Raw genomic sequence first — 23066 nt, 5'->3', positions numbered from 1 at the left:
ACCCCTCGCCTTCCCCCCCCCCCTCAAAGCACTGGGGGCTGCAGGGTGAGGGCTGGTTATGGCCGGAGCTGGGATCAGGGGTCACGCTGACCCTGTTTTCCTGTTGATGAGTGCAGGAGTTCACGGCCACTGAGATGCACCCAGCCTTCCTGCCATCCCCATCCCCACGCTGCGAATGGGGGCTCGGGGCTGGAAGCCCCTCCTGACCCCACAGCGCCTGCAGGAGGAGGCAAAGCAGCTGCTAAAAGCAAACACACTTGAGGCTGCCTTCCTGCGAGCACTTCAGTTGGAGAGGCAGAGCACCACGAGGCATTTCCTTCTCCAACACCCCCAACAGATCCCAGACCCCCCATCCCTTTTCTCTCTGTGCAAAACCGGTTCCTTTGAGGGGGGGAGACGCTGGGATATGAGAGTTCTTCAAAGCCATCTGATGGGCACGCGTGGGGTTTGCAGCTCAGGGGTCTGCAGCTGGGGGGTGGCAGGCTGAGCCCCCCATTGCTCAATGAGGGGGGGTTGGATGGGGCCGGGGAGCTCTCTGTGGGCCGTTTGGGGCCGTGTTTGCTGACAAACAGGATTCCTCGAGGGCAGCTGACTCAGCCCAGCCCTTCCTCTCCTCAGCAGCAGCCGGGGGTTTCCCAGGTCCACATCCCCTTCCCAAGGAAGTGGGACCTATATATATCTGTCCGGATCTGGGCCATAGTGATTATGGTCGCGTTGAGGGGGGGGATGGGGGGTGGTTGGGGTCAGAGGCTGCTTGGGTTGTTCTCAAGGGGGTGAGCAGAGCTTGGGGGCTGTGGAGGGGAAGAGGGGGGCAGCGAGCCCCTGCCCTGCTGCAGCTTTGGAGCTGAATGATGGCTGTGGGGCGGTGGTGTTGGAGAAGGGGCCGTGGGGTGGGGGGGCACCTCCCCGAGTCTACACCTCCCCCACAGCCACCCCCAGCACCCCCACATGCTCCGGGCAGCCCAAAGCAAAAGCGAGTGGAGGAGATTTAAGGGGCAAACTTGACACTTTTGGGAGCCCTAAAGGTGGGTTGGAGTTGCAAAGCCTCAATGCTCACTTTCGGGAACCTTAAGGAAGGATGGAGCCATTCCTACCCCTCCATGTTTCTACAGGAGAGAGGGGAGATAATCCCTCCTGCAGGTACACGAGAGCCCCCAGGATGGATTTTTCCACCTTAAAAACAGGTGATGCGTTCAGACGGAAGCCGAAACCCCAAAGTTTGAGGAGGTGGGCAGGGAAAGAAGCGTTGGCACCGGGGTGGCTGTGGATGGGGCACTGCTGGATGGCAGCCCTCCCCATGGGGCTGCACGGCCGCAGACTGCTGACGGGGCAGCGCCGTCCCGGAAAGCACCGCGGGGCTGCGGTTCCCCACTTGGGGCCATCGGGGCAGCAGGGACAGATCCCGGCCACCCTGATGGGATGGGTTGCCTCGAGTGAGGACCGGCCCAGGCCTGATCTGTGGTCAGACAGAACGGTTTTGGTTACATGGATAAATACGGGCCGCAACGCCGCTCGCTCCGTGGGTTTGTCGCTGCGGGGCTGCGGTGGGGGCGAGCAACGTGGGGAGGCACGCGGGTGTAACCCCATTGCTGGGACTTAGGGGGGGGACAGGGTGGGAAATGAGGGTTCCAAGGGGGAACAGGAGCCCCTCAGCACCGTGGGGATGGATGGACAGATGGACACCAGGGCAGGATGAGCCGCAGTGCCCATCGCATCGCCCTCAGCCCTGCCGGATCGACAGGGGACGTGGCCACGGGGAGAACTGTGGTGGGCTGGGCTGGGGGTGCTGACCATCCCTGCACCTTTACACCCCATCCCAGCCCTCCCCACCGTGACAAATGCTTCTTTCTTTTGTTTGGCTGCCCTCAAGCCATTCTCTACCCAACCTTAATCTGTGCTTGGGATTGTCCTGACCAAGGTGCAGGACCTTGCTGGATTCCATGAGGTTGGAAGGGGGGGAAGGAGGGGACGAGGCAGGGTTTGGAACTTGATGATCCTCGGGGTCCCTTCCAACCCAAACCATTCTATGATTCTATTTGTTTATTTATTACAGAACCAGAAAATCAGTGGGTTGATCTTATTCCTTCATTCCTTTATTTATCTATCTGTTTATTCATTCATTCATTCGATCATTCCTTTATTCCTTTATTTACTTGTTCCTTCATTTATTTACTTATTTATTCATTCATTTATTCATTTCTTTTGCCCTTTATTTATTTACTCCTTTAGTTCTTCATCCATCCATCCATCCATCCATCCATCCATCCATCCATCCACCCACCCACCCACCCACCCACCCACCCACCTATCTATCCATCTATCTATCTATCTATCTATCTATCTATCTATCTATCTATCTATCTATCTATCTATCTATCTATCTATCTATCTATCTATCTATCTATCTATCTATCTATCTATCTATCATCACTCTTCCCCACGCTCCCCCCCTCAGCCCCCTCCCACTTTCCCGGTCCTCCCACGGCGGTCCGTTCCCCCATTCTACCACCAGGGGGCGCAACAGCTCCGTTTCCCCCCCCACCTCTCCCCTCCGCCGTCTCCCCGCTTCGCTTCTCCGGCGGGCGCGTGATGACGTCACCACGCGCTGACGTCACAGCAGAGACGCCCCCGGCGCCTCGCGCGGCGCCCGCAGTGTCCGCCGCAGAGCGCTACGAACCGGCGCTGACGGAGCCGAGCCGAACCGAACCGAACCGAACGGAGCCGAGCCGAACCGAACGGAGCCGAGCCGAGCCGAGCCTGCCCTTCCCTTCCCCTCCCCGCCCTCCGCTCCGCCCCGCCGCACGATGTCGGTCCCGGAGCCCGCCGGCGGCGAGGAGGCGAAGCAGGCCAAGGAAGCGGAGGACGCCGAGAAGTTTTCCTTCATGGCCACCGTCACCAAAGCGCCCAAAAAGGTACCGGCTTGTCGGGATTCGCTCCGTGCTGCATCGCGTTGAGCTGCCTTGAGTGATGGGCTGAGCCGCGAGCGCTGCCCCGGGGCGGCCCGAAGGGCAGCGGGGTGAAATTCGGCGTGCGGAGCGAGCCGGAGGCCGAGCAGCTCCGTCGCATCGCCGTGCTGCGGGGCGGGGAGCTGCGTGTCCCCGCAGGTCGGCACGGTGCTGGGCTCTGCGTCCCCGCAGGGCTCCGCGCTGGGCTGCCGGGGGTCCCCGCGTGCTCGGAGCCGAGCTCTGCGCGTGGTTCCGGCGGCGCCGTGCTGGATGTGCTGCTCTCGGTGCCTCTCGTTGTGAGGGGGGTTGGAGGTTTGGAGGTTTTCTCGTGCCCAGTTCTGTTTATCCAAGCTTTGGACGTGGCCTGGAGGAAGGAACAGAGGAATGCAGAGCTGGGATCTTGCAGGGGTTGTTTTTCTGTTCTTATTGCTGTTGTTTTCCACGTAGCTGGGATGTTTATGGGGTGAGGCTGGGAGGAGAGCAAGCAGTGAATCCTGAAGCATCCTACATAGAGAACGAGGAATGAGCTCTGTGCCCAGGGGGATTCAACCCGGTGTTCTCAGAGGTGAGGTTTGTCTGTGCCTGGGCAGGTATGGGATGCTTTGTTACCTTGGGTTTGCTGCTGCGTGCACGGCTTCGTTGCACAGCACCGAGAGCAGCCGTCAGACTGCAACGGCTGGGTGGTGATGCTGGAGGTGCCCTGAGCGACAGGAGGCGTTTGAGGCTGATAACATCAGCAGGCGCTGAGATCCTGGGGAGCGTGCATTGCTGAGGTCAAGGAACAAAACGCTTCGGGCCGCTGTTCTCCTTGCCTGAGTAGTTTGTGCAAATAGGGCTCGGTGATGGTGGAAAGGATGAGGATGGAGAATTGCTCTCCTGCGATACGGTGCCGCGTGCCCCCAGGTGGAGGCATTTCAGATGCCTTCCAAGCGGGATTGCAATTAAACCATTAAAATGCCTCTCGGTTTTAATGCAAGCCAAAGCTGCTTAAGGCAGTTCTCAGCACAGAAGATGGCTGAGAGGTGGAGCTGGAGGACGCTGTGCACCCTCTTTTGGCTTCCTTGAGCTTTGGGATGGAGTGCTGGGCAGTGGGGAGGGTGGGACGGTGCCGAGCTGTGTGTGACCTGCCACCAATGAGCTCCTCATAGAGCAGCCTTGCCTTGTGCCAGCACACAGGGTGGGTGTCCCCAGCCTGGGGCTCTGCTTGAGCGCTGGGGAGCAGCTCAGCCGCGTTGGAGGTGTGTGGACCCCGCAGCATTACTCTCCTTGGTGACGCTGACCCAGGTGCGGTTTTTCCCTCTCCTGTCATTGATTTGCTTAAGGTGAAAAAGTGAAACAGCAGGAGGTAAGAGATTAAAAGATTACATACAATCAACTCCGGATTTAAGTCGCAGCTGCGGCCGTTGAGGCGCTCAGAGCTGTGGGCTCCCTGCAGCAATGCGGCCGGTGCTCCTCCAGGAGCTGCTGGCGTTGCCTGCAGGCTCTCAAGCTCCTTTGCTGCTCTGCTTTACGGTAACTCGGGCTGTCAGCAGAACAGCAGCAGCTGTGGTGGGGGCGATTTGGCTGCTGGGCAAGGAGAGCTTTGCAGGCAGAGGTGAGCGATGCTGAGCCCGGTGCTCTCTGCTGCGCGTGCCCTGATGTGATGGGGGGGGGAGGGAGGGTTGAGGCTGCTTTGTGGACGCGGGGATGAAGGAGAACAGAAGGGCAGTGCGTGCTCTCCCTGCGCCCTGCGTGCCATCATTGCTGCAGTTGGGCTGCCTGCACCCCTGAGACCCGCAGGCGCCCTTGGAGGCGGATTTTCCCAGCCTGTCTCAGCTGGTTGCTGCAGCCCTGAGCTCCCGGCTGTGCTGTGTGCCCTTGAGCTGGGGGGCGGGGGGGGAAGAGCAGGGGGAGCTTTGCATGCTTTGTCCCTGTTTGTCACCCATCTGCCGTGAGCTCCATGCAGGCACCTTCACGCTCGGGCGCTGGCGGACAGATGGACGCTCTCCCCCTCTGCAGACAGATCTGCTTATTCATGCAGTGAACGTGGAATGAGCTCCAGCGCTGCGTGCTGGGGTTGGTGCTGCAGCCCTGCAGAGCCGTGCGGTGGGACACGGCGCTGCTGTGCTGTGGAGCTGGCAGGAGGTGGGAGCTGGGGACCCCGAGCAGCCTCTGCTGCAGCTTTTTGCTGCTGAGTGTTCCCTGACCTTGCTGCAGTCTGCTTCTGTGCTGGGCTTCAGCCCTGTTGCTCTCTGTCCTCACATGTCTGTAATCCCTGCCGTGTGATGCTCATGAACCCAGCACCCCCTCGGCATGTCCTGGGGACAGGGCTGCCCTTGTGCTGACACGGCTCCCAGGGCTGCTCGTTTTTGCTCTGCCTTTAATTGCATCCCTCATCCTGGCTGCTCCTGAATCCTGCCTGCCTCTCTGTGCCTGTCCCCCACTGTGCCCACCTCCTCTGCTGGTTCTCAAACCAGATGCTGTGTGCTCAGCTGCTTGCTTCCTTCCCCAGCCATCTGTTCTTCTATCATCTCCCTGCACTTTTCCCTTCCCATATCCAGTGTGTGTGTGTCTGGGGGAGCAGGGGGGGGGGTCCTCCTGCTCAGCACGGAGCTGAGTTGGTCTTTGCTCGGAGTGGGGAGGCAGCTAACACATTGCTGTGCCCTACAGCTGGGGCCCCTGACCCATGGCGAGCGCGAGCCATGCAGTGCTGTGAGCTGAGATGCTTTGCTTGGGGCTGGGAGCAGGGGTTGGTGGTGCTTTGTGAAGTGACAGCATCTGTAATGAGTTGTGTGAAAGCCGCTCTCGGGTCGTTTTCATTGCTCTCCATTCTCCCCCTCCTGCAGCACACCAGGTCGGCTGTTTCCACTGCGCTTGCTGACCTTCAGGGGTAGGAAGGGGCCTGGATGTCCATTCCCAGCACTCCTCAAGAGCAGCTCTGGCCTTCTGGTGGTGCAAGCCGTGCACACATGGGCTCTGGGGCTCCTGGCCCTGGTGGGAGCCCCGATGGGAGCACGGGAGGAATACTGGCAGCAAGGCCCTGTTTTCTTTAGGCCTTTCCCAAAATCACACTCGGGCTGGGTCCAGCCCTCCACCAATGCTTGCTTTGGGACCCTGACAGTTTTCCCTGTGTGTTGTTCCCTGCCCAAGCTGGATCCTGTTCGTGCTGCCCCTGCTCAGGGCTGTGGCTGGGCGTCCTTCTCTAACAGCCAGCAAGCCTGGCAGTGAGCCTTGCCAATAAGCAGCCGGTTCAGCCCAGGCTTTTGCAGGTGAGGACGGTGCCCTGCTCCTCCCAGCAATCTCTGAGCACCACATCCCTGCTGTTTGAGCAGCACTCAGTCCAGGAGATTTGCTTCTGGCTGGCTGGACTCGTTATTATCATCGCGAGCTTCCTGCGGGCAACGCTGCTGTTTGCAGAGGGCTTTGCTTCACTTCCTGCTGAGCCCTTTGATCAAAGCCTGCTTCTCTGGGGACTCTGCCTCACGTTGGCCTGGAGCGTCGTGGTGACGTTGCTGCCAGTCCCACAGCCCGCAGGGGACCTCGTGCCAATGCTTCGGCAGCACGCGATCGCCCCCCTTCTCAATGACTTCAGGAGCGTGGGTCGATTTGAGAGGTTCGGGGCCACTGTAGGAGGCTCAGAAAGTCCCCAGCATCACAGCAGGGCCCCCTGTCACAGCTGCAGGCGGGGGCTGCCTTTGGGAGGCCACCTCAGTTGCCCCACGGCGTGCTTGAACGGCGCCTTTTAATTCCGCTCGGGGATCAATACGGTGGCCTTGGTAACGAGCTTATTGCTGCTGCAGAATCTGTTTACTTCAGGTTGGTGACGGCCAAAGAACTTCAATGGCTGGGGACATGACGTTCCAGCTAGTTAAACAGGCTGTGCTGTCATTCGGGTGAGGCTCCTGCTGCCTTTGGAGGTGGGTACAGCTTCTCCTGCAGAGCTCGCGCTGCCCAGCTTGGCTGGCTGGGGTTTGTGCAGGTGGCAGGAGCCTGGGCTGCGGGCAGGACGTGAGGATCGTTCACTTCTTCCCCCTCCTGCTGCCCCTGATGGAACTGAATCAATCCTGCTGCCAGGGAGGGCTCAGCTCTGCTCCTGCGTGATGCTGATTCCCTTACAGCCATGGCGTTGGGATGGAGCATCTTCTGACCACGGTTGGGCCTGGGGGTTGAGGTGCTCGGTCTCTTGAAAGACCAAAAGAAGTCTTGAAGTGCTCCTGGGCTTCCGCAGGCTGCGTCTGGGGAGGCAGCAGAGGCAGGTGGGGTGTTGGGCTGCCTCGCTGCTCGTGGCTTTGGGTTAGCAGAGGTTTGGGGTTTTCTGCCAGCTTGCACAGCAGGGCTGGCTGAGCCCTCTGACAGCACTCCTGCGTGTTCCTGCGTCCTTTTCAGGCTGGAAGAAGTTGGGTTTCATTTAAAAATGGCCTTTCATTGAAGTTGATTCCCTGTCAGCTGTGACGCACAGATTTCTGTGGCCCTCGAGCTCCAAAGTGTTCTGCTGGGGCTCTTAGTGGTGGCTGATGGGTGAGTTTGTGCCCTCTCCAAACCCATCAGAGCCCTGAGCCCACAAAAGGCTCCTCCTGAATGATGCTTTCCCTGTTCCCAAGCCTTATCCGCCCTCCACAAACCTTGCTATCTCTGCTGGGGGGTGCGTGGGCTGACCGACAATCTCTGTTTGCACTGCAGGAGGTGTGCAGGTAACCCCAGCTGGTTTGGAAGGGTTGAACCCTGCAACCTGATGGGCGTTCACTGCCCGTGCAGATCTGGTATCAGACTGCTCCAGGAACTCTCCCATAGGGAGCAATGCTCTGCCTGGAAGCCTGGAGTCCAAGGACCAGGTGCCTTATCTGCTGCTGGAGAGCTTTCCTCTGCCGCTGCTGGAGGCAGCGCACCTTTGACCTGAAGGTGTTTATAAGGCAGCAATTATTCCCAGTTACTCTTTAACAGTCGGGCGCTTAAAATCACATTGATTTTATTTAATCCCGTGCTCTGTTTAATTTTCCCCTCACCAGCATTGGGTGATTCGTGGGGTGGCTGAGACCTCGCGGCGCTTTGCAGCCTTGTAAACCTTTGGGGTGAACCCGCTCCTTTCCTGCTGGTCCTTCACCTCTCCCGTGAGCTGAAAGTCTGTAATCCTTCTCCTGTGCTCATGGAAACTTTCTGGTTTTGTTTTTCATCCCCCAGCACTTTCCTCTGCCAGCAAAGGATGGAGGATGGTGTTAGGGCTCGGCCAGCTCGTTTGGCCAGGACCTCAGTGCCCTTTATTTCCTTGTTGGGAACTGCAGAGCGTTTCAGGCTGAGGTTTGGCTGTGATTCCTGCTCAGCTCTGCCTTGCTGGCAGCGGCTCCTGCCTTCCTGAGCTGCAGGTATGGATGGAAGCAGCGCTCTGTGGAGATGATCCCTCTTTGATCCGTGAAGCTGAACCGAATCACCCCCCGAAGCACATGGGGATGTCTTCAAAGGGTTGGGAAGCTGCTGTGTCACCGAGGAGAAAGTCCTCGAGCTGTGACTGCCACGTGGGGCAGGGCTGGCTCCTGCTTGTTCATGTGATGACCTGCAGAGCAGCAGCCATCAGAAGATGCTGATGTTGCTGCTGTGGCCGTGGCCAAAGCTGTGGGTGTTGCTCATGCCAGCCCCCTGCCCATAGCATTATAGAATCATAGAATCATGGAGCTGGAAGGGAGCATCAGAGGTCATCTCGTCCCAAATCTGCCCTGGCTCTGGCTGGGGTTTTTCTTTGATGCTGAGTGGATTTGAGCTGGAAATCTGGTTGTGCCTCCAGCTTGGCCACGGCCTCCTGCCAGCTTGTGCAGTCTCACATCTTGTAGCTTGGTTCTGGCTCACCTGGCCGGCAGGAGGAGGTAGAATGGGGTGGCTGGATGAACCACAGGGCCAAGTGTGCACCTGGAGCCTTTCTCCAAACCTCCCCTTGGTGCTGGTTTGGAGCTTGGCGTGGTGAGAGGTCAGGATGGGAGCTGACACCTGTGTCCCCATCTGCCTCATTCCTTGGATCCTTCAGGGCAATGCAGGCTAGAAATGCCCCTGGGGTTGGGTAACCTGGCAGAGTTGGTGCCCAAGAACACCCATGGCTGCCTTCGTGACTTCTATCCCAAAGCCACACACGTTTGGTTGAGTCCTGAGCAGCATCTTTGCCCCTGGATGGGTCCCTGCTCCCACTGTGGGCGCTGCTGTGCTCGGGGAGGCTGCAGGAGCTGCGTTTGGTCAGCTTGCAAGTAGGGCAGAGTGGGGCTGAGGACAGCACTGCCTGCCTGGGGCTGCTGCCAGCAACTGTGGCTGTGCTCCCCAGCAGCATCTCCAGGGCCTCTCTGGACGGGTGGCTGCAGGATCAGAGCCCAGAAGGAGTTGTCCCCTCTCCGGGGGGCTGTCCTGAGCAAACCTGCTGCTCTGCTCTTCTTTTTGACCTAGAAAATAAGAAAAGCCTCACGCTGTGTTGGTTGTGGTTGTGTTTTTTCCCTCTTTTTTTCGTCTTTTTTTTTTTTTCCCCTTGGCTGCTGTGTGACTGGAGAGGCCTCAGCCCCTGGGGTGCCTTTTCCCTTCCTTCCTGCTGCATTGAACTGAACGCAGAAATGAATTGGAACAATTGTCGTTTAGAAATGTCCAAACTCAGCAGCACGGCGGGGCGAAGCTGTGCATGAGAACACAGCCACGGCTTCCCCAGAGCAAACTGCACGGGGCAGTGGGATTTCTGCACAGGTAATTGCCTGGGTGCCGGGCTGAGCATCGGAAGCTGCCCACCTCCAGGCCTGCAGAGCTCTGCGTGCCCTTCCAGCAGCTGGGTGCTGGGCTGGTGAAGGGGGTGGGTGCTGAGATGGAAGGCACAGGCTGCCTGAATGCATGGCAACGACAAAGCAAGGGGCTGAAGGCAGGTTGCAGGAGGGGTGCTGCAGTGTGGGCAGCTGCTGACCGCCTCCCAGCCTTGGGGTGATGCTAAACGGGGGTTGGCTGCCTTGAGTTGCTTTAGGTGGGTCGCCTCCTTGCCTCGCATGGAGCTCAGAGCCGGATCCCACCGAGTCACGCAGCGTGGCTGCACCGTGTGCTCAAGGTGGTGGTGGCTGCGGTCCACGGCTTCTCCCAGATGCTGGGGAGCGTTGGGCTGGGAGCCGCAGCCGTGCTGTGTTTTGCAAGGGGAGGAAATGTACTTCTGCCTCATCAGGTGTGACTGAGACCGTGTGCGGTTGGCGGGCGGCACAGCTGGGCTGAAACTTGGCAGGCAGACCTCAGGTCCTGGTGTTTTCCTCCAGGGCAGCTCGCTGAGCCCTGCGCTCCCAGGCTGGAGCTCGGCACGATGCTTGCTGCTCACAGGCACGCAGCTCTCATCCTCCCCCCCCATCCGGCTCCATCCATCCCAGCCCTGCTCCGTGCTGAGGGATGGGGGGATTTTGGCCTTGCTGTAATGCAGCAGTGCCCACCCAGTGCTGCAGTCCTGACGTGCCAAGCAGGCTCGGGTCAGAAGCCGTTTGCTGCGTTGGGCGATAATTTTAGATGGGGCAGATTTTGCTAAGCTGCACGGTTCAGATGAGCTCTGGTAAAGCCACGGTGAGGATTACTGTGGTTAATTCAGCACTCTGTTTCCTTAGCAGTGATGTTTCTTTTTTCCCTTGGTTCAAACCCGGTTCCCGGAGCTGCTGCTCCAAGCAGTGGGACCTTGCCGTGCCTCGGAGCTGCTGCTGCGTGCGTCAGTGGGGATGGTGGTGGTGAAGCACAGCCCCATCCCCACCCTCACCCCATGCATCTCCTGTTTGCCATCCACAGGGAGGTGTTACACCTGGGGCTGCCGTGCGCTGGGTGCCCAAGCTGTGAGCTGACACGTCCCTGCTGCCTGTGCTGCAGCACCAGACTGCGTTGTCTGCGCTGTTTTATCTCCTGGGTTCACCTCTTTCCTGGCAAACTTTTCCTGAGATAGAGAAAACACCTCAGCTCGGGCTTTGAAGCTGGTTTAATGCCAGCAGCTGTCTGATGGGGGCATGTTTACACCCTCTGCTCTGACAGGTTGCCAGAGGGATGGGCTGGGAGTGGTGCTGTGCTGGCGGCGTTGCTGCTCTGCTTTCCACCTGGAAGCGCACTGTGCTGCTGCAGGAATGGCACAGCCATCTTTGGGCTCTCTTTGGTAAGCTGGAGCCAAGCAGCAGGCCTTGAGCAGGGCCTGGCAGCATCATTCCTCGGTTGGGAAGGCAGCGTGTCCCCCAGGATGCGGCTGCTGAGCACCTGGCACTGCTTGCTGGATGTGGTCCCACACCTCTGAGATCTCCTGTGAGTTGGGACACCTTCGGGTTCCTCCTCCCTCTGCACTGAGCGACCTGAAAGGGTTTTGCAAATCCAAAGCTGCAAACCCCATGGAGATTCCCAGTCCTCCCAGCCGTGCACACGGCCCCAGCAGCACGCAGCCATCCTCTGCCGGGTTCCTCCTGTCTGAGATGGATGGCTCAGCTAAATAGCTTCATTCTTCTGCTCTCAGAGCCCGCTTGCCACATCAGAGCTTTTGGGGATTGCAATGGCATGGAAACCCCCTCCTTGAGGCCTCTATGCTGATCTCTTCAGGGCTTTTCTGGAGGTTTCCTATGCCCATGGGGATGCTGTTAACGATACTCCTTGCAATGAGGTCTCATCCTTATTAAAGTGCCCAAATTAAATCCTGCAGTGACCATCAGAGGGAAGAGACCGCACTGGGGCTCTTTGTCAGCAGGGTGGGGGTCCTGTCCCCTGTCAGCAAGCCAGGGAGGCCCTGGGGCTCTTTTCCTCATTGCCTTGAATGCAGCTCTTACAGGAGCAGTGGGGCTGTTGCTGGCTGAGCAGAGGCACTTTGGGGCTGTTTTGCCCCTTCTTTGAGGCTGATGGAGCCCTGAGTTGCCTCTGGCCGAACTGGGAGGGAGGAAGAGCTGTTGGAGGGCATCTCTTCCAATGGAAACATCTGTAACAAGCAGGAGATTGAAAGTCAATGCAATGTCAACTGCGTTTTGTTGAAATGTTCCCTCGCTGGTTTTCTCCCCCCCCAGCTCTTAGTGTGGGTTTTGGAAGGACGTGCCTTGTTTTTAACCTGGGAAAGGAGATAGGAGTGCCAGGATCGCAGCTGGTGCTGGGACCAGCGCTGTCAGTGCTGTGTTTTTGGGCAGAAACAGCAGAATTGGTGACGGAGGGGCTGATGCTGATGGAGCTGCGTGGGGACCTCAGCCACCCAGGGCTCGGCCAGAGGGCTGCACAGTGCTTGCCCTGCAGGAGCACACCAGCGTTCTTGGAGCCAGAGGGGATGGTTCCAAGGCTCTTTGTTTTGACCTCGGGTGTTAGGCACCAAATCCGCTACGAAATTCTGGTGGCAGGGATATGAGGAGGCAGAAAAGGAGGTTGTGATTCGGGCGCCTGCAGCCACGGAGCCGCAGCTGGGTGCGTTTGGTAGCGCTCAGTTCTGTGACAGCGGCGCACTGCAAGGAGCCGTGTGGCCACAACAGGTGATGGAGCACGGGCTCACTTAGCACTTTCTCTTCCTTTGCATCTCTCAGCAAATCCAGTTTGCAGATGACATGCAGGAGTTCACCAAGTTCCCAACCAAGACCGGCCGCCGCTCCCTGTCCCGCTCCATCTCGCAGTCTTCCACCGACAGCTACAGCTCTGGTAGGTGACCCCAGAGCTGCTGGCAGTGCCGCTGTGGCATTGGTTTCAGGATGCTCTGTATTGCTGGGCTGTGCTCTGAGGTGTAAAGGGCTGTTCTGGGGTTCTGGGAGGTTTGTATTCTGCTAAATCAGCCTCATTCGTTCTCATAGTTGGGCTTCAGTGCGTCACACAGCGCGTCCCAAGGAGGCTGTGGATGCCCCATCCCTGCAGGCATTCAAGGCCAGGCTCTGAATGTGGCTCTGGGCAGCCTGGGCTGCTGGTTGGTGACCCTGCACGTAGCAGGGGGTTGGAACTGAATGAGCACTGTGGGCCTTTTCAACCCAGGCCATTCTATAACTCCATGTGAGTTGTTTTCAAGAGTGAGAGTGCCAGATTCCTTATGGACAAGGCTTTTCCTTGTGAGGTCTGTAGTCTGAGCCATAAGCACGTGCATGCATGAAAGCCAGGAAGCAAAACGGGGTAGAGAGCACCAGGACTGGGGGTGACACGCGTTCCTCTGCTGGCTTTAGCTGCCTCCTACACAGACAGCTCTGACGATGAGGTGTCCCCCCGTGAGAAGCAGCAAACCAACTCCAAAGGCAGCAGCAACTTCTGCGTGAAGAACATCAAGCAGGCAGAGTTTGGACGCCGGGAGATTGAGATCGCTGAGCAAGGTGAGGGGGGGCTGAGGGGCTCTGGGTGCTGAGCCAGGGGGGTTCCCACAACTCTCCTCGTGGTCTCGGGTGCCTCGAGTGCCTTCTCTGCCCTCCACAAATCAGCACGCGATGTGGGGAAGAGCTAAATGCAACAGCAGGCATGAATGATAGGTTGCATTTGTTTTTGAGCGACAGCAGGGCTCTGTGTGTTCCTGGGGTTTTGGATGGGGAGCCTCAGTGGGAGAGGATCTTGCAGCTCCTTTGGAGATGCTAAAACTGTCTCAGCCTCTTCCCTTGTGGCTTGTGGAAAGCTGAGTTACCGTTCTGATTGGGTAACTTTGCTTCCAGGCTCCTTTTAGACACAAGCTACCAAAGCCAGAGAAAGGTACAGAGCCATTTAGAGCAGCTCTTTCGAGGTATGGCAGCACTGTTTCCATCTTTAGGTGTTTCTTATTGATGTGATCCTGCTGCAAGGCTGGTGGCTGCCCTTAATGCGGGTGCCCTGGTGCTTGCCCTGGGCAGCACCCACCCCACACCCCCTTCATACGTGCCTGGGAGGTGCTGTGTCCCCGTGGCTTTGCCAAGGGACAGATGATGCTGGTGTCCTGATCCCAGTTTGGACAGAGCTGTCAGAGCAGAGGCAGGGAGGTTTCTCCCTGACCGCACAGTGACTGTGGCGAGAGCAATGGGACCGGATGTGTCCTGCGAGCCCCTTGAGAGGAGAGCAGATCTGGCAGAAAGGGGTCCCAGCCTGGAGTGAGCCATCATTAAGAGCCATCATTAAAACCCCTGCGTTCCTTTTGCAGACATGTCTGCTCTGATTTCACTCAGGAAGCGAGCTCAAGGGGAGAAACCTTTGGCCGGAGCTAAAATCGTAGGCTGTACACACATTACAGCACAGACTGCGGTGAGTGGCTTCTCATTTGGGCATCCAAGGTGGGAAAAGCCACCTTTTCCCCACTCTCCTCCATGGGGGAATTGCTGAAGGCCCTTCCGCTTTCCTGGCCACCTCTCACAGAGGTTCTGCTGCCTGCATTTTCCCTGGGCAGCGTTTGTTGGAGCTGCTCCCCCCGCTCCGTCCCTGGCTGTGCTGGGCCCTCCCTGCTCAGCCCTCTGTCCCACAGGTGCTGATTGAGACGCTGTGTGCGTTGGGGGCGCAGTGCCGTTGGTCTGCCTGCAACATCTACTCCACCCAGAACGAGGTGGCAGCTGCCTTGGCAGAAGCAGGTGAGTGCTGCTGAGCCGTGGGGCAGCATCCCTTCCAGTCCCTCTCTCAGCTTCAGGAAAGGCTCGGACCCAATATCTTGTAGGGACGGATATGTAGGTGAGATCCTGGGCTTTGGTCCCTGCGTGGTTCCCCTTGTCTGGGGTTTTCCCGAGCAGAAAGTTGTGCCAAACTCAGCGGGTGCCAAGGATGCTCCTCTTCTCCTTCTAGGTGTTGCCGTATTTGCCTGGAAGGGAGAGTCAGAGGATGACTTCTGGTGGTGCATTGACCGCTGTGTTAACGTAGATGGCTGGCAGGCTAACATGGTAACGAGCCTTCTTCCAGCCCTTCCTCTTCCTCTGTGGAGCCGTCACTGGGGGCTCCTCACCCTCCCCTCCCTGGGGCTGTTCTTAGGAGCCTGCCCATGTGCCTGGGCACCTGCTGGTGTCGTAAAGGCCTTTGAGTCCGTGCCAAAATCATGGGGGTCGTGGAGAATGGCAGCTGGAGCTGGGCTGGGGGTCACTGTGATGGTTGTGGGAGCTGCAGTGTCCTGAGCTGTACAGCACGATGGCATGGGAGCATCTCCTGCTGGAGCCTGTCAGTGAGTCAGGAAGCCACGAGACCTGTTTCCCTGTGGGAGCTGCCCTGACTGCTCCTCTCTTGACACAGACCCCATCTGCAGGGGTTTCCGAGGGCTCCATTGCCTTCCTGAAAGCAGATGATGCCTCTCGCTGCCTTGGCTTGGGGTCCGTGGTCACAGATGATGTGAGAGCATGTGGCACAGGACTGACAGCTCCTGCAGCCTTTCCTCTCAGCTGTTTGCTTATGGGGCACGAATGCTGTAGCTTCCTTCTGACCTCAGGCTGCTCAGTTAGCGCTGCCTGTGGCTGCGTTTCCAGGCTGCAAAGCAGTAACAGGGACAAAAAAAAACCTGTTAGGATCCATTGGCTCCACGCAGGGTACAAAATCCTCCCTTTCAGAGGGGGCCCCTGAAGCAACCAGGAGGACCCAGGAGTCCTGGCCCACAGGCAGCTCTCCAGCAGTGCCTGCAGATGCTCTCCATCTCTCTGCACCCCTCCCATCCCCTGCAAGTGCTTCTCCTGGTGGAAAGCTTGACTGCCCCGTGCTCTTCCTCCAGATACTGGATGATGGTGGGGATCTGACCCACTGGGTTTATAAGAAGTACCCCAACATATTCAAGAAGATCCGAGGGATTGTGGAGGAGAGTGTGACCGGTGTGCACAGGTAGGGGTTTGGGAAGGCTGATCTGAAGATCTGTCATCGGGTTGCTGCTGTCTGCTCTGACCTGCCTCTGTCTTCTTGCAGGCTGTACCAGCTCTCCAAAGCTGGGAAGCTCTGTGTGCCGGCCATGAATGTGAACGACTCTGTGACCAAACAGAAATTTGACAACCTGTATTGCTGTCGGGAGTCCATCCTGGACGGGTGAGTGCAGCCCTCGTCCCCATCCCCAGGGCTGCTCTGCCCTCGCTGTGCGTTTGCAGGACCTGGTTTTGGGGCCCTTTGCTGTTTGCCTGACCGGTCCCAAAGCAGGTCTCTCTCTGTCCTCCAGCCTGAAGAGGACCACAGATGTGATGTTTGGAGGGAAGCAAGTGGTGGTTTGTGGCTATGGGGAGGTGAGTTTCGTGAGCCTCCCCCCAGCCATCCTTTCCCTTAGCTCAGTGTCCTGCCCCTTCCCTGCTCACGTTTGATCGATAGAGGAAATCGGATCTGGGGAGCTGTCAGGAGAGGCGTCTTGCTCGAGCCTGCCAGGAAGGTGGAGAGCAAGCATCACATCGCCCAGTTTGCCTGCAGATCAGCTGAGCTGCAAATCCAACAGTTGCTAGGAACGCTGGCCTGAATGATAACTACCCATGGGTGCCCCCATCTGCTGCGCCTGGCTCCAGTTCAGCACGCAGCCCGGCTGTCGCTGAGCCTGTGGCACAGGAGGCGAAGGGCCGGCTGCCTCTTGCTGGTGGATGATGTTCTGGCAGGGGGAGGTTGAACCACGAGCTTGTAAATGATTCTGCCCTGGAAGAGCGCAGAGCTGGGAGCTGCCACCTTCCCTCCATCTGTGCGCTGTCTGTGTGGGTGTTCATCTTCCCGTGCTGCACAGGGCCTGGCAGTAGCTGCAAATGCTCTTCCCAGCAGGAACACGCTTCCTAATTTATTTAGACACCAATGGAGCTCAGCTCTGCTCCACTGAGAAGCTGTGCTGGCTCTCTCCCAGGCTCTCCGCGGTGCTGTGTGCCTCTCCAACCATGAGTTATGCTGAGGGTTGTTGTCTCTGGGGCCTCTCCTGATGTTTACTGCAGTTCTGCAGACCGAGGAAGCCTTTCCACCCTCGCTGGTTCACCATTGGGATGTGGGTTGATGTCCCAGTTTGCCCTTTCTGGCCATTTTCACCCAGTTGGAGCTGGGTGATAAGCAGGAGTGTCTGGTGGTGTTTCTTACCTGGTAGCACGAGGTGCCCCCAAAACAGGGCTGATTATGGGCACATGGAGTCTATCAGGTGTCAGCATGGGTAAATGGCACTGAGAAAAGGGCTTTGCTGACGAGCTTCTGTGTCATTTTGTAGTGGAGAGAGAGGACTTGAGTCACTATTACAGGAGTTCTGCTTCCCCATGCTGATGCTGGGAGCATGAGGTGGAGGATCTGTTCCCCCATCAGTGCAGGACAGCTCTGAATGTCAAGGAAACCCCACGGTTTAAAGGCAGCAGGGGGAAGCACAGGCTTATGCAAGCTGTGCTGACTGTCAGTGGGGTGGTTTGGAAGCTCCTGCCAGCTGGTGGTGTGCTGGAGGGGAGCTGAGCACGTGGTGCCCAACAAGTGGAATTGTGCCTCGCTCAGCTGCTCCTGGCCTCGGGCTGAGGCTTCCAGGGCGCAGCTGGAAAACAGCTCAGGATGTTTTGGGGGAGGGATTTTAGCACTTGGTGCACCCTGCTTTTGTCTTCACATCAATGCTTTGCCTTGGCAGGTTGGCAAGGGATGCTGTGCTGCTCTGAAAGCCCTGGGAGCGATCGTCTATGTCACGGAGATCGACCCCATCTGCGCCCTTCAAGCCTGGTGAGATGTTCACAACCAACATGTAACGTCTCTTCCTCTGCTCTCTGGCCTCCTGCAAACCCTCAGAGAGGCTGAAACAGAGCCAGGAGGATCTGTGGCTAAACTCAGAGAGTATTCATCTCTTTGGGGTGTGATGGGCAGGGACCAGGGCAGTTCAGTGGTGGGATACCAGGCAGTAGGCTGCCGCAGCCAGTTGGCTTGGAAGACTGCTGTAAGCGTTCCTGCAGGGCTGGCAGAGCGTTTCATACATCCCCAGCTCCCACAGCATTGTGAGAGCAGGTTTTGATGCCAGATCCTTTGCACAGCCCTTCCACTCGCATCTGGCATCTCTGGGGGTGTGGAAGGACAGCCTGGCTGCTGCCGGGAGTGATTCAGAGCTGCTCCAGCAGCGTAGGACTGAGATCCCCTCTGGCCTAAGGCAGAGAGGAACCAGGCTTCTCCTCCTTATTGTGCTTCCTGTCCCCCTTTCTCGCCAGCATGGATGGATTTCGGGTGGTGAAGCTGAGTGAGGTGATCCGGCAGGTCGACGTCGTCATTACCTGCACAGGTAGGGAGGGGGTCCTGGGTGAGCCTTGCTGCAGGCTGAGCAGTGCTCCTTCCCCAGCGGTGTCTCAGGGGCTCTGTAGCCATCAGGATGGATGCTTTGCTGCCAGGAGTCCCTCATTTTACTCTGGCAAAAGCTGCTCTCTTTAGGAGAGCTTTTCCTCTTCACTCCCAGCCTTCGGTTTGACCGCAGTCTTCCTCAGCCCCTGGGAAGGGGGACATCAAAGCCATCGGTCCTCAAAGGGTTTTTGGGCTCTCCTGGCCCCTGGTGGGAGCAGAGGCAGTGCTCAGCACGTGCTTTTCTGTGATCAGCCAGGAGAATGACGTTACCCCAAGCTGCGATTCCTTCAGTGCAGGGAAGGAGAAATGTGAGGGTTTATATTCCCACTGCCTCGGGTTCATCTCTGCCCTGCCTGCAGGAAACAAGAACGTGGTGACCAGAGAACACCTGGATCGCATGAAGAACAGCTGCATCGTGTGCAACATGGGCCACTCCAACACGGAAATCGATGTGGTGAGTGTCCTTGCTGCCCCTGCTGCCCCCTGGTCGCCCCTTGGTGATTCCAGCCTCTCCATCCTGCCTGCAGACCAGCCTCCGGACCCCCGAGCTGACCTGGGAGCGGGTCCGATCCCAAGTGGACCACGTCATCTGGCCGGATGGGAAGCGGGTGGTGCTGCTGGCTGAGGTGTGCTGGGAGCTGTGCGTCCACCAGGAAATCTCTCAGGGTCAGAATTGGAAAGGGAGGTGCCCCTGGGAGAGCTCAGCAAAGGGGTTTCTCGATGGCTTTTTATTGTTATTATCCTTGAGGCAGAGGAGGTGTCACGGACCACGTGCAGCCACAGAGGTGCCGCCCCTGTCAGCCAAACACCCTGTGCATCTTGCTTTTACAGGGTTTCCCACCCGGCAAACGGGGGGTTGGTTGTCTCCTCTTCCCACTCCTGGAGCAGCAGGAGAGACTCCCAGTTCCTAACAACCACAGAATCTCCATTCCCCAAAGCTGAGGGGTGGGGTGGAAACTAAGCTAAGGCAGAGTGTGGCCGCTCTGGTCCTGTGGATAGCTCTTGAATCACTGCCCTGTGGTTGTCCCCAGCCCCAGGGAGGGACAGAGAGACAGAGGTGAGTCCTGTCTCCAGATTCGATTTGTTCCACACGCTCAGCTCTCAGCACCCCTCTCCTGCTGTCTTTAGGGCCGTCTTCTCAACCTGAGCTGCTCCACGGTCCCCACTTTCGTCCTCTCTATCACAGCCACCACTCAGGTCCGTAGCCTGGGGGGGGGGGGGGGGGGGGGTTGGGATGCTGCGGGGTCTTGCACAAGCTTTGGGGTGGGGATGTTTTGGAAGAAGCAGGGAACACACAGTTGGATGCTTGGGATCGCTGGCGCCAGACGGAGCCGCCACCTCTTGGCTGGGCTGTGGTTAACGATGGCGTGAAGTTGGGAGGGAGCTTTTAAATGAGCCTGGCTTTGCTCTGACAGTTCCTGCTGTGCAGTAAGCAAGCAGAGAGCTTCCTGAGCTCAGGTTTAAGCTTACTTCAAAGCCAGGCCTCGTTCCATCTTGAGACGACTGATTTCCAAGTCACAACAACAAGAGTGAGTTTTGGGGAGCTGGGAGTCAGTGGTTAAACTGCTTTTGAGCATCAGCACTGCCTCAGCTGGGCGGACACGGCTGAGCCCTGCTCTGTTTGCCCCGACTCCACCTTTTCAAAGAAAAAAGATGATTAAATCTGGCCGAGCCGTGCGATGTGTGCTCAGCATTGGCTGCAGTGCCATGGGTGGGAGGAAACTGCTGGGCTCAGCCCACCTCTGTGAAGGAGGGGAGGGTGCTCACGTTGGTTTGGGGGGGGGGGGGAGGGAGGTTTTCTTTTCCTCGCTGTGCAAACTGATAGGGATGGGAGCTGTGTTTCGGATCTGGCTCTCAGCTGTCTGAGCTGGCGCTTGGGGGAGATGCAGTTTTATTCCTGCTGAGGGAGAGGCTGTGGGTTTTGGAGCTCTGCCGCCAGCTCAGAGCAAGCAGTCCGTTCCCACGTGGTGCAGCAGCCTCTCGTTTCGGGCTTAGAATTAGAGCTGCTCCCCTTTCCTTCACTCTCACGCTGTGGTTTTCCCCAGTGCTGCCACCAGGGCAGCTGACGTCTCATCTCCAACCCCTGCAGTCCTCCCCTGTGCCAGCAGCCTCCTGAGAGGTGGAGAGGGCTGGAAGTGCGTCCTTGGGGGCATTTGGGAAGTGCTCACCCCTCCCTCGGGCTTCCAAATCCTTACCTCCATGCATGGGAGTTTTGTGCTGTGTGTCCCGGCTGTCCCTCACCCTGCTGTGATGTCTGCAGGCTCTGGCTCTGATTGAGCTGTACAACGCTCCCGAGGGCCGCTACAAACAGGACGTGTACCTGCTGCCCAAGAAGATGGGTGAGTGAAGGAGCTGCCTCTCCGAGCTGCTTCCTGCGCTGGTTGATACGGGGCAGAGGTTTTGGATGTAAGGACGAAGCGTGAGGTGGGCTGAACAAAACCTCCTTTGGGAGGGGATGAGTTTGGGGAGGGTGACCCCAAAACGCCCGCAGGTCTTTCCGTTCTGCAGTGCTGCAGGCGTCCCTCACCCTGCAGGGTTTCCATCAGGTGCAGAGGGCCAGGACAGCCTCTCAGGCCGCCCCTCCTGCTGTGTGCTGAGTCCCCTTCCCTCTGCTGTTCCCCAGATGAATACGTTGCCAGCTTGCACCTGCCTTCCTTCGACGCCCACCTGACGGAGCTGACGGACGATCAGGCGAAATACCTGGGACTCAACAAAAACGGGCCTTTCAAACCCAACTACTACAGGTCGGCGCCTTTGGAGGCTCAGTCACTCTTGTGCAGGTGGGAGCTGCGTCCCTCAGCCTCACTGTCCCATCCCTTCTCTTCCAGATACTGACGGACCATACCTATGAAGGACCAGACCACACAAGGCAACATTAGGGAGATTATTTTTAAAGATCGTTTCATTTCGGTTCATTTTTTTTTCTTTCTTCTTTTAACCAACAAGGAACCCTGTTTTTACATTGACCGGTGTGATTTTAAGGTCGCTTCTGTTTTTTCCTTCTCATTTTCACCCTCCTATGTGGTCGCATCTCTGTGATCTCAGCACAGAGCCTGGGATCTCCCTGCTTCCATGTGGCTGAGGCCGCTGGTGGCTCCCAGCCTGATTCGCTCTCCTGCTGTGTGAAGGGCAATTTGTCTTTGTTTTTTTCTTTAACCTTCTCCGAGATTATCTGCAGACCCGGAGATGCTCTTCAATTACCTTAAACGTTTTCTTTCTTTGTGTGGATTATCTGCAACTTCTAAATTGCCTTAAAGAGCCCAGTTTTAGCTGCTAGTTCAATGCTCCTCGCTCTGCTCGGGAGCAGAGTGGCACCTGCTGGCCACCTCGCGAATAGGTGACCGTCCCACCTGGCCGAGGTCCCCCGTTCGGTTGCTGGCCGGCTCTGGGGAGCTCACTGTTTCAGGGTGCTAATCTGAATTCGGATGGGGGTCACTTAACCCAGCATCATCCTCATCTCTCTTAGTTGTTTTGTTTTGTTTTCTACCCAAACTGCACCTTAATTTGAGTTGAAAACATATCTTTGTTTCTTTCTTTCTTTTCCTCTTTTTCCTTTTGGTTTTGCTCCTTAAAGAGGGGCGATGTGTCCGGCTGTGGAGTTTGGGCCCTATCCAAGCAGCCCCATCTCCCAGCAGGACACGGCGGGTGCTGTTAAGAGTGTCTGCATTTTTCTGGAGGGCATTTCACTTTCTTTCCAAGGCGGATGCACAGACTGAGCCTTCCCCGTGCCCCAGTGGGCCCCTGCACCCTGGGCTCCCCTCGCTGCTCGCCCCCGAGCTGAGCTTCCTCAGCAGCATCCCGCAGTGTTCCAGCCACTCTCATCGCCTCCTTCTTCCCTTCCCCATCCTCTCTGGTGACAAGTATTTCTCTTCTCCATCTCTTGCAGCTTGTCACGGGTTGGGGGAAAGCCCTTGCAACCCAGTGAGGCTCCTCATGGCTTTTTTCCCTCTCCCAATGCCTTTTTCTTCCCCCAGCAAAGGCCGGAGCAGGGAGGGATTCGCTTGTTCCCCCACCACATCACCCGTTAGAGATAAACGGGCACGTGGTGCCCCCAGAGAGCCGCTCGGCTGCCTGCAGCCACCCCATCCCAGGGATGGGAGATGCTCCTGTGGCTCTGGGTATGGCTGCAACGCTGCTTTTCCCTCGCTGGGGGCTGGAGGATGATGTGAGGAGGGATGGCGCAGCTCGGCTCACCCTCCTGTGCCCTCTGCTCCTTCTCTGTCCCTCTTGGGAAGCGCTTGCCTGACACATGTGGCCCCTCTGCCATCCCTCAGCCCTCCTGGGGGCCGTGGGCTGGGAGCCTTTCCCACTCCAGGTGGGTTGCAGCACCCAGGCTGAGGGCTGCAGCTCCATCTAAGCCATGTCCAGGGGTGGCGGCAGCGTCGGGCTGGGAGGGAGAGAGGTTTATTTTGTATATGAATGATTTTTAATGAATGCAATATTAATCCTTGCAGATGAGCAATAAATCATTAAAGTCTAATGAAAACTATTAGGAAAAACAGAACGCTTTTGCCGTGGGTGAGTGGTTGCAGCCCTTGGGGGGTTTGGGGCACCTCGGGGGGCTGTTTGGGCCCTGCCAGCCTCCCCTCCCCCAGCTCCTCCAAGCCCTGCAGTTGGGATTGGATCCTCGTGCATTCAGATTTGGGGTTTGTTCCCCTCTGGGTCTGGCTTATGTGCTCCCCTGGGCCCCTGTGTTGGGATCTGCTCCCTGCCAGCTCCCCCTACCTGCGGTCTGAGCTCCTCCCAGCCCCTTGGTTTGAGGGCCCACGTGTTCCAGGGCCACGTCATGTCACTCCAGCCCCTCGTTTTGGGCTCCGAGCCCCTTTCTTTGGAGCTTTGCTCCCACCTCTCCCCTCCTTTCTGCCACTCCCACCATGGCGGCCCCCAGCAGCCGCGGCGCGCGAGGCCGGAAGTGCCTCTCTCAGCATGGCTCAGCGCCGCGCCACACCTATCATGGCGGCGGGGGGGCGGAGCTTAACCACCGGTCGGGCGCCGCGCCGGACGTGGCCGCCGGGG

At 57.9% G+C, this 23066-nt stretch overlaps 1 protein-coding gene and 1 long non-coding RNA gene across 4 annotated transcripts; one reads left to right on the top strand and one right to left on the bottom strand.

The window, feature by feature from the left end:
• The first annotated feature begins 2624 nt into the window (after positions 1-2624).
• Positions 2625-22554, top strand: AHCYL1 (adenosylhomocysteinase like 1). 3 transcript variants are annotated; one of them, XM_052698450.1, is made up of 17 exons: positions 2625-2912; positions 12434-12545; positions 13070-13198; positions 13987-14087; positions 14305-14407; positions 14616-14710; positions 15523-15629; positions 15711-15827; positions 15955-16018; positions 17359-17447; positions 17924-17994; positions 18410-18504; positions 18578-18676; positions 19179-19247; positions 20311-20389; positions 20674-20794; positions 20879-22554. In XM_052698450.1, exons 1-17 carry the CDS (start codon positions 2805-2807, stop codon positions 20883-20885), a joined length of 1566 nt encoding a protein of 521 aa, XP_052554410.1. In that variant the 5' UTR covers positions 2625-2804; the 3' UTR covers positions 20886-22554. The 3 variants fall into 3 exon arrangements, with proteins under 3 accessions (XP_052554410.1, XP_052554409.1, XP_052554412.1); XM_052698449.1 differs by having other exon boundaries at positions 2627-2912; positions 13055-13198; XM_052698452.1 differs by lacking the exon at positions 2625-2912 and adding an exon at positions 6652-6841 and having other exon boundaries at positions 13055-13198.
• LOC128088200 (uncharacterized) lies at positions 2810-3862 on the bottom strand. Its single transcript, XR_008210178.1, has 2 exons — positions 3555-3862; positions 2810-3449 (listed from the first exon to the last, which is right to left on the bottom strand). It is a non-coding gene; the product is annotated as an uncharacterized LOC128088200 (long non-coding RNA).
• Positions 22555-23066: the final 512 nt, after the last annotated feature.

This window comes from Tympanuchus pallidicinctus, unplaced genomic scaffold (assembly GCF_026119805.1).
Source record: "Tympanuchus pallidicinctus isolate F22 unplaced genomic scaffold, pur_lepc_1.0 scaffold32, whole genome shotgun sequence".
NCBI classification, from domain to species: Eukaryota; Metazoa; Chordata; class Aves; order Galliformes; family Phasianidae; genus Tympanuchus; species Tympanuchus pallidicinctus.
The sequence above is the reverse complement of the archived record's forward strand: the minus strand, read 5'-3'. Positions and strand labels throughout refer to the sequence as shown.

Bases quoted from the DNA above. Each gene is read 5' to 3' on its own strand.
- AHCYL1 (XM_052698449.1), top strand. From the start codon at position 2,805: ATGTCGGTCCCGGAGCCCGCCGGCGGCGAGGAGGCGAAGCAGGCCAAG. The intron at 2,913-12,433 runs GTACCGGCTTGT...TGCATCTCTCAG, and splicing joins TCACCAAAGCGCCCAAAAAG to CAAATCCAGTTTGCAGATGA. The intron at 20,390-20,673 runs GTGAGTGAAGGA...GCTGTTCCCCAG, and splicing joins CCTGCTGCCCAAGAAGATGG to ATGAATACGTTGCCAGCTTG.